The sequence below is a fragment of the Sinocyclocheilus grahami genome, unplaced genomic scaffold (assembly GCF_001515645.1).
Source record: "Sinocyclocheilus grahami isolate Dianchi unplaced genomic scaffold, SAMN03320097.WGS_v1.1 scaffold292.1, whole genome shotgun sequence".
Classification (NCBI taxonomy): Eukaryota; Metazoa; Chordata; class Actinopteri; order Cypriniformes; family Cyprinidae; genus Sinocyclocheilus; species Sinocyclocheilus grahami.
The window spans coordinates 393354-403612 of record NW_015505471.1 but is presented as its reverse complement, the minus strand read 5'-3'; the positions used below and the strand labels follow the sequence as shown (position 1 = coordinate 403612).

The window sequence follows — 10259 nt, the reverse complement described above, 5'->3', positions numbered from 1 at the left end:
CACACACACTCACACACACACACACACACACACACACAGCTATTTTAGTTTTATTGATATGGTAACACTTTACAATAAGGTTCTATTTGTTATTAATGGATTTATTATTTTTAGTTTTGGGACTTTATTGTAAAATGTTACCCTTTACATAGAATTATAGTATTTATTAATATCATATACATTTATATAAATGAAAGTTGAAAATGTTGCCATGGCAACTATATGAAATAAGTTTTTCATCTAATATTTATATCTTATTTTATTCCAGCTTAACTAATAATTTACATTTGCTAATATATTATTACAATCAAAAGTGGTATCTGTTAATATTTTTTTATCGCACCTGAGCTAACATGAACTAACAGTTAAGTTGTATTTTTATTAACTAATGTTAACAAAGATGAATAAATACTGTAACGAATAACTAATTGGACTTTACTGTAAAATGTTTTATTTTATTATTTATACATATGTTTGAATTAGCTTTTATTTTTATATTTTCAGCTTTTATTTTATTTTATTTTATTTTCAGTCATTTTAGTCATTTTTAAGTGCGTTTTGCCATTTTTATTAGTTTTGGATTTGGGACTTTATTACAAAGTCTTATCGTTTACTAGTGTTATAGTATTTATTAATATTTAGATTTTTTTATATTTTCATCTTATTTTTTTAAAGTAATTTTAGTAATTATTTTATGTGCTTTTATCGTTATTATTATTTTTGGATTGTTCCCATTTACATAGTATTATTATAATATTTATTAATATTGTAAATTAGCTTTTATTGTTATATTTTCAGCTAGCATTTTATTTTAGTTTTAGTCATTTCATTTTTTATTTTTAATGATGTGCTTTTATCATTTTTATTAGTTTTTGAATTTTTTACAAATATTTTTATTTAGCTTTAATTTATTTTAAGTTTTAGTAATTTTAGTACTTCAACTTAAACAAAAAATTTAAAATTAAGCCTGAAATAAAAACAAGTTTAAGTTTTTTTTAAGACCAAGTTTTTTTTTACCTAATATTTCTATTCTATTTTATTGCAGCTTTATGTCAATTAACAAACATGACTTTGATTAGTTTTAGTCAACAATGACACTTTTTCTTGTTCTAAGTATTCTGCTTTTGACTGAAGCCTCACAGCATTTGCACTAAACTATTACTTTTATGTTTGGTGTGCTTAATATCAACTTCAGTCTAAAGCATCTGTGTACTTCAGTTCTCAACTCTTTCTGACATAATGCCATAATTGGTCATTTCTGAGAGGTGACTTGGATGAGTTATTTCTGACACAGCGCTCTGATTGGATATTTCCATGAGATGGCTCTTTCTGATTGGTCGTCTCTGGGGAAGCGTTCTGATTGGTTGTTTCTGAGGGACTGCTCTGATTGGACGCTCACCGTCAGAGTCGATGCTGTTGAGGGCGGTGGGTGGGATCACAGACACTTTACACTGACCCAGTGGGCACTTCGGAGAGAGCTGGTCTTTACACCCAGCATGCACCTGGAGAACATTAGGGTATTTTAATAAATGTGTAGTCTAAAATTAATCAAACGTAATAAATGTCAGAAAGAGTGGCACGCACCATGGCTTTGCACCATAAACAGCGGCAGTCCTGCAGTCTCAAGACGCTGCCGCAGGTTTTATCGCACACGGTGCATTTGGCGCTGACGGGCAGATTCCCCTCCAGCCACTGATGAGGCATCGAGATCTAGAGTTTACAAAGAGTTAATTACAGCATGAGCCATCAGTTCAGATGTTAACTGAGACTCTCACACAATAAGGAACCTCATAAGTGCATCACACATGCATTGCTAAGCTAACAGCTCAGTCCTCTAAAATAGGCATAAAAATACATAGCATTTTACATTTACATATATGCATTTAGCAGACGCTTGCGACTTACAGTGCATTCAGGCTATACAGTTTTTTTACCAGTATGTATGTTCCCTAGGAATTGAACTCATGACCTTTTGCGCTGCTAAGGCAATGCTCTACCACTGAGCCACAGGAACAATTTTAAAATTTAAATTCTAAATTTGAATTGGACTAAACGAAGTCAGTAATGTTGTTGCAATGCATGTAAGCCTGTCTTTTTGGCAGAAAAAAAAAAGTAACAATTTAGACTAACTTTTGGTTTTTGGAACAAATTATGGGTATTATCAATAACTAAAACTATATTTAAAATATTATAAAATAAAATTGGAAATCAGAAATGTTGCTGAAATAAAACAAAATAATAAAACAAGTTCAAGCATGAAATTAATAACAGGAAATAAACAAAAACTAAATCTAAAATAAAAACAGAAAATTAAACCTAAATAGTAACATTAAAAAAAACATAATGTGATAATATAATAATATAGAAATACATTAAAATGTAATAAAAACCTAAATATAAAGTATAGAATATATTAATAAAATATGGTAACTAAAGTTGAAGCATTAAAATGACTGGAAATAAATAAAATCTAAAGCTAAAACTGAAATAAAAATAAATTAAACCTAAATAATTAAAATAATAATAATAACCAAAATGAAAACTAATAAAGACATTTTTGTTAATTAAAATAAAATAATAAAATAAAATATTAGTTTGAAAACTAAACAAAAATGGTCGCCTTGCCTTTAAGAACTAATATTACTAGCTGAAGACAAATACAAATAAATTAAATCTAAATAGTAATATAAAAAAAGTACTAAACATAAACAAAAGGACATAAAATTAATTAAAAAAAAAAAAATATATATATATATATATATATATAATTCAAAATACTAATAAAACTATAATAGCATATAAATAGTTCTAACACAACACTGGAACAGAGCTGGATTTGTTTTTGCACGAATAGCACTCACCCCATCCTCATCCTCCAGTATGTCTTTGCCGATAGAGGCCAGTGTCGTCCATTTGCAGTTATTAGTGGCTCTGACCGCACAACGCTTGTGAGCCTTGAACTTACACACTGTGTGACACACAGAGCTTTCAGTCCAGTTAACACACAAATCATACAATACATATCAGCCTAAACAAGAACATCTAATTAGTGCATATCAAATCATATGAAGAAAGCCTCATGAAGAGCGACAGACCTTCGCAGGACAGTCCGTGAGACGTGACTCCAGACAGAGCCTCCCGACAGACGTTACAGTACGTGGGGCGAGCGTGAGAACAGGCGTACCAGTTATGCATCCCAGAGAAATGATCCATACTGAACTGAGTGGACTACAGCAGAGACACAAGCATTGCATTGGTTTCCACAAAACTATGAACTGTTTTCAACACTGATAATAATCAGAAATGGTTCTTGAGCAGCATGTCAGCATATTATACTGATTTCTGAAGATCATGTGACACTGAAGACTGGAGTAATGATGCTGAAAATACAGCTGCGCATCACAGGAATAAATTACAGTTTAACAGATATTCACTTAGAAAACAGTTCTTTTAAATTGTAATAATATATCACAATTCTTACAGAATTGTTGATTGAATAAATGCAGCCTTGATGAGCAGAAGAGACTTCTTTTAAAAACACTAACAAAATCTAACGGAACCCAAACATTTGGATGGTATTAGTGTAAGTTATGTTAGTTAATCAAAATAAAGCTGAAATAAGATAAAATATAATTCTTTTAAATTGTAATAATATTTCACAATTCTTACAGAATTGTTGATTGAATAAATGCAGCCTTGATGAGCAGAAGAGACTTCTTTTAAAAACACTAACAAAATCTAACTGAACCCAAACATTTGGATGGTATTAGTGTAAGTTATGTTAGTTAATCAAAATAAAGCTGAAATAAGATAAAATATAAATATTAGATTGAAAACTTTAACTGAACCAACTGACAACTAACTGAAATATGTTTAAAATTAAGCACTAAAATCACTAACTGGAAAAAACATAAACATAAAACTGAAATAAAAATAAATTAAACCTTTAAAAAAATTAAGATAAATAAATAATGATCATTAAAAACAAGCAAAAGCATGCAAAAAAATTAATAAAAACTTAAACTAAAATTAAACAAAAATAAAAGCCAATTCAAAATATTAATAACAACTATAAGAATATATAATAATACCAAAATAACACTGGAACAGAGATGAACGGTAATGTGTATTATTCAAAGTAAAGTTTTGGCAAACCAAATGTTAATAGTTACTGTGCATACAATAATTTTGGACGGATAGAAAAATCGAATCACTCATTCTATACACATTTTCTACAGTTTTTATATTGTTTTCCTTACAACTATACCTTTTTTTCGACAGCGGTTTATTGCGGTGTAATCTGTCTTATTACCTGTCACTAAACAGCACAAAAAAGACGGATGGTCACTGCTCGCAATCAAACTAGAAATTAAACTGCATTCTGATTCATTTTGTGTGTGAAATAATTAGTATTAAAAAAAAACAGTACAACCGCTTGTAAAGAATGTGGTGTAATACATTTCTGAATAACTCGTCCCTGAACATACTCTGAAAATGTCCAGTCAGATGGAGAAACTCACCTCAAAGTGTTCTCTGTTCTGAACACTCTTCAACGCTGCGATCCACTCCTCCATTTCTTTCCTGTTTTCCGCACACAGAACCAGCCGACGACACGGAGTGATTACCTACAGAGAGAGAGCAAAAACTCATGAGAATCTGAAGAAAACCAAATAGATTAGTTCAAGTATTATAAGCTGCTTTACCCACACGTAACCTTAAATGTGAGTGAGTGTGTGTGTGTGTGTGTGTAAGTAAGTGTGTGTGTGAGTGAGTAAGTGTTAGTGTGAGCCCTCAGGGCTCCAGAAACATGTGCTTCTCCCACAAACTAAGGCCAAGGAACACACTGTCCACTTCACACACACACACACACACACACCAAAGAGCTCTTGTTATCCAGCTTACAGGGTGCCAACTAGGGCTGGGTGACAAATTTAAAATATTTCAATGATTCTACTGTGATAACATTAAGTAACACTAAGAAGAATATTGGAAAGATTTTAAAGGAATAGTTCACCCCAAAATTTGCTGTAAATGGGCTCATGCTCAGGCCATCAGAGATGTAGATGAGTTTGTTTCTTCATCAGATTTGGAGAAATGTAGCATTGCATCAGTGTCTCAGCAATGGATGCTCTGCAGTGAATGGGTGCCGTCAGAATGAGAGTCCAAACAGCTGATAAAAACATCACAATAATCCACAAGTAATCCACAGCACTCCAGTCCATCAGTTAACATCTGGAGAAGACAAAAGCTGAAACTAATCCATCAAGACGTTTATAACTTCAAACTGTTGCCTCTGGCTAAAATAGAAGTTCATAATCCATAACAACACTTCCTCCAGTGAAAAATTCACTCACATTAACATCCACACAGAAATTTGTTTTAGAGCTGTTTTGGCTTGTAAACGCTGCTTGATCTGTGCAGATTTCTCTCCTGATTCACACCAGAACACTTTTTCACTGGAGGAAGTGTTATTATGGACTTGGTTTGAAGTAAAATAACATCTTAATGCTGGATTTGTTTCAGCTTTTGTCTTCTCCAGATGTTAACTGCTGGACTGGAGTGCTGTGGAGTACTTGTGGATTATTGTGATGTTTTTATCAGCTGTTTGGACTCTCATTCTGACGGCACCCATTCACTGCAGCGCATCCATTGCTGAGACACTGATGCAATGCTACATTTCTCCAAATCTGATGAAGAAACAAACTCATCCTAATCTTGGATGCCCTGAGGGTGAACACATTTTCATGAAATGTTCATTTCTGGATGAACTATATCTTTAACAACCTATTGGCCATTAATTTCACCTTAATACTGAGATTAGATTAGTTTCACGTTTCTATTTTCAGCTACTCATGAGTAAGACAGTGTGTTAAGTGATGTATCAATAGCATCTGAGTATCAAATAAGTTGATAAGATCAATTTCTTTTAATTTGTGTCAACTCATGAGTGCGTCAAGCAAATAGTTTGCATTATTACTCACAAATGTCCTCAGAGGCGTGTATTTTTCATGCTTTAGTGTGTATCTTTATGTATCATTATAGTGGTGCATATAAATGAAAATTATTAAATATTCAGTGACAATCAGTGTATAAAAGTGTCTTGTTTCTTTTCTAACTAGATTTGAAATGTACTTTACAATAAGGTCTTATTTGTAAACATCACTTAAAGCATTAGCCAACACGAACTTAAGGGCAATATCTTTTTTTCCGAGGAGAAAAATACTAATACAGGATTTATTAATGGTCGATAATGTTAGTTAATAAAAATACAGTGGTTCAGTGTTTGTTCATGTTAGTTCAGTGCATTAACTAATGTTAAAAGACAACTTTTAATTTTAAAAATTCTAACTTAGATCAATTAATGCCGTAGACATATTTCATTGTAAATAATTTATTGTTCATTGTTTATGTTAACTAATGTAGTAAACTACTATTAGCAAATGAAACCTTATTGTAAGTTTCATCAACATTTTGAATCTCTTTTGCATCCCATTTTAAGCCATTCAAGTAAGTAAATAAATACATTTTTAAGTACATAAATATCAAATATCATTAAAAAGAAAACACTTTAAAATGTCTGAGAGCACATTAAAAAATTTAAACCTAAAAATAAAGGTTTTAGAGGAGTTTGAAAAGTTTCGATGAAAGAAAGATGATGTTTCCTTCATGTCAGCTCTGTCAATAAAGTAAAAGGACCGAAGAAACCCCAAAACAAACCAAAGACATTCATGCAAACTGATTTTCTCTCTGAAATTACTATGCTTAGAACTTGCAATAAAATTAGAATAGAATGCAGAATAGAATTATGTTCACTAGTGGCCACAAACGTCTGGAACTCAAATTTTTTCAGCTGTATCCCAACAGCCAAACCATCAAGCATTCAAACGCCTAAAATAGCATGTGTGTGTGTGTGTGTGTGTGTGTGTGTGTGTGTGTACATCAACTTCCCAATCCGTTTCCTCCAGCTACTGACAAAGACCCTCTGTTCCCACACGGTTAAAAATAACTCATGCCTTTCCTCCGCGCACACACACACACACACATGTATATATATACAGTGGGTACAGAAAGTATTCAGACCCCCTTACATTTCACAAACTGCCTCATAAAACCAACTAAAATATACAGACGCATGGATCAGCTGACATGCAGTGGAAGAGAGACAGACCCCCCCCCCCACACACACACAGAGTGTCAGTGTGTGTCTGGTTAATGTCTTTGATGTAGATCTTGAAGCCACTTTTATCCCTCCCACAAACACACTTTATCAGCGCTGTCGTAACACCAGCTGAACCGTGTCATACGACTCAAAGAGCTTTTGGGATTCAGTTACAGCTAAACACATCTGTTTTTAACACTTTAACACACAGCTGCCGCACTAATGTAATAAAGCACCTAATGAAATATCAGTTTCAGACTAATCTAATGCTTTTCACTACAATTAACCCTGGGTTAAAGCAATTGTTCACTCAAAAATGGAATAGTTCACTCAGTCCATCAGAGATTAGGATTAGTTTGTTTCTTCATCAGATTTGGAGAAATGTAGCATTGCATCAGTGTCTCAGCAATGGATGCTCTGCAGTGAATGGGTGCCGTCAGAATGAGAGTCCAAACAGCCGATAGAAACATCACAAGTAATCCACAGCACTCCAGTCCAGCAGTTAACATCTGGAGAAGACAAACGCTGAAACAAATCCATCATTAAGACGTTTTTAACCTCAAACCGTTGCTTTTATCAGCTCTCATTCTGACGGCACCCATTCACTTCAGAGGATCCATTGGTGAGCAAGTGATGCAATGCTACATTTCTCCAAATCTGAAGAAGAAACACACTCATCTACATCTTGGATACGGTGAGAGTGAGAAATTTCCGGTAATTTAAATTTTTGGGTGAAATATTTCTTTAATATCTCTTCTAGCTCTAGGTGAAGGCACATATTAGCACTAGGTTTCACATTTGTAAGATTAATTACTATCTGAAGCACGAAAAAAGAAAATCCAAAATATTGACCCATGATTAACACATATGGTAAAACCTTACTTGAAGCCTCTATGTATAATGCACTATTAACGGTATTCATAATGTACACTGCAACTTCTGATTTAACCAATGACGTGAGTTTGGGGGCGGGACTATCTGTCTGACTAACCAATGGCAGACAGTGAGAGGGGCAGAGCAAGCAGTAAGAGTGTTTCAGAATCCTGTTTGAAAACTTTAAATGTTGCAATTCTGTTCAGTGATGAACACTTCACTTTTAAATATGAATCAGTTTTATACTTCAACACTTCAAAGCCTCGAATACAACCAGACACCGCCGAACTCTTGCACAACACAGGCCAGTGGCGTCTTTTAAAGCACACAGAGTCCTGAACCACACCGTAAGGCCTGTCAGAGGAAAACCAGCTGACCGTCCATGCAAAATCGATCTGCTCTAAAATGAGATGTAATCATTTAAGGCTCTTGAACCAGAATGAACTTTTGTGACGTTCTGTGGCTTTTATTAGATCAATTTCTTTAATCCTACACACTTCAATGCACAAATCCCAATTTTTAATTATTCACACTTGATTTTTCACTAAAGATGACACATTTCACATTCTCTAAAGCATTATGTGTCTCATACATAGATACTTCTCTTAACGGTAGTGTAATCCTTTAATAAAAGCATACTCTGTTATTGCCTCCTTAAGATTAATAGCTTTTTTGTTTTCCGCATTTACTAGACGCTTTGGATAAAAGTTTCTGCTGAATGAATGAATGCAAATGTAATGAATTTTTCCTAGCGTATTAGTAATTCAAGCTTGAACAGCAAATACTACATAACAGCCAAAGGCCTCAGTCTGCTAGTCATAGGCTTATTAAAAAATATATATTTTGTTCAGGAAATATTGGTATACACAACCATTCAAGAGTTGTGTGTCAGTAAGACTGTTTTTGAAATAATGCTCACCATTTATTTGATTAAAAATACAGTAAAAGCAGTAATATTTTGTAATATTTCAGTTTTAAATAAATGTTTTCTATGTGAATATATGTTAAACTGTAATGTATTTCTGTGATGTGCAGCTGTATTTTCAGCATCATTACTCCAGTCTTCAGTGTCACATGATCTTCAGAAATCAATATAATATGCTGATCTGCTGCTCAAGAAACATTTCTGATTATTAGCAATGTTGAAAACAGTTCATATTTTTGTGAAACTGTGATACATTTTATTCTTCAAGATACTTTGATGAACAGAAAGTTCAAAAGAACAGCATTTATTTGAAATAGAAATCTTTTGTAACATTCTAAATGTCTTTACTGGCACTTCTAAGCAATTGAATGCGTCCTTACTAAAGAAAAATATTAGTTTCTTCAAAAAAATCTTGTCCACCCTAAACTTTTGAACAGTAGTGTATGAAATTTATTTTGATTAACTGGCATATTACTTAATTTGACAAATATGTGAATCAAATGACAGCCCTACTCTATAAAATCTCTCTAATTTACAAGTATTATTAACATGCAGATCCAATCTAGACAGTTATTCAAACACACACACGCATCTAAATAAAAACATACAACAGACTTGAATTGTTTACATATAAAGCTATTTATGGTGATTACAGATGACCAAAATCTAAACCTAGCCCTAAAAAAGAACACATAGTAAAACATCAATTTACTTCATGAATCATTTCCACCTTTAAAGACATCGCCAGATATACGCAAAGCAAATATTTGCCAGATTTACCTCACATCTGTGGGTAACTGTATACCAAAAGTATAATTAAAATCCAACCTGTAATTCTTCTGTGGAACAAAAAGAAGATATTTTGAGTTTTTTTTTATCCATACAATGGATAAAATTCCATACAATGCTGTTTGTAGTTCAAAAAAAGAAGAGCAAATGATGATTTTGAGGTGAACTATCCCTTTAAGTAAACACACACTCGTTCTCTTTCCCTCATTCCACACATTCTTTCCTCTTACTTATTTCCCGGCAAAATCCAGATGCTCCAATAAACCTCTTCTTTCTCCTTTTGTCTCTCTATCGCTCTCTCTTTTCCTGTCTGTGTAGGCTGATCAGAGCCGTAGGGAGATCCACGAACCGGCTCAGCAGCAAATCATTCCTAATTCTCCTTCCTCAGCTGATCCATGTCTCTTTCCTTCCCTCTCTCTTTCAAAGACTCCTCCCTGTTTCCATCACGATGACTCAGAGAGCCGCGTCCTGCCGGAGACCCTCCCACAAACCAGCAGCAGGCAGAAAAAATGC

At 33.4% G+C, this 10259-nt stretch overlaps 1 protein-coding gene across 1 annotated transcript in view; it reads right to left on the bottom strand.

Annotated features, from left to right (window-relative positions):
- Nucleotides 1-10259, bottom strand: part of LOC107600822 (diacylglycerol kinase delta) — a 35527-nt gene that overhangs the window by 14444 nt on the left and 10824 nt on the right. The window contains exons 4-8 of the mRNA XM_016292791.1: nt 4521-4625; nt 3096-3228; nt 2862-2968; nt 1585-1710; nt 1400-1502 (exon numbers count right to left, since the gene is read on the bottom strand). Coding sequence (XP_016148277.1) covers nt 1400-1502; nt 1585-1710; nt 2862-2968; nt 3096-3228; nt 4521-4625 — 574 coding nt within the window. The remainder of the gene's footprint in view (nt 1-1399; nt 1503-1584; nt 1711-2861; nt 2969-3095; nt 3229-4520; nt 4626-10259) is intronic.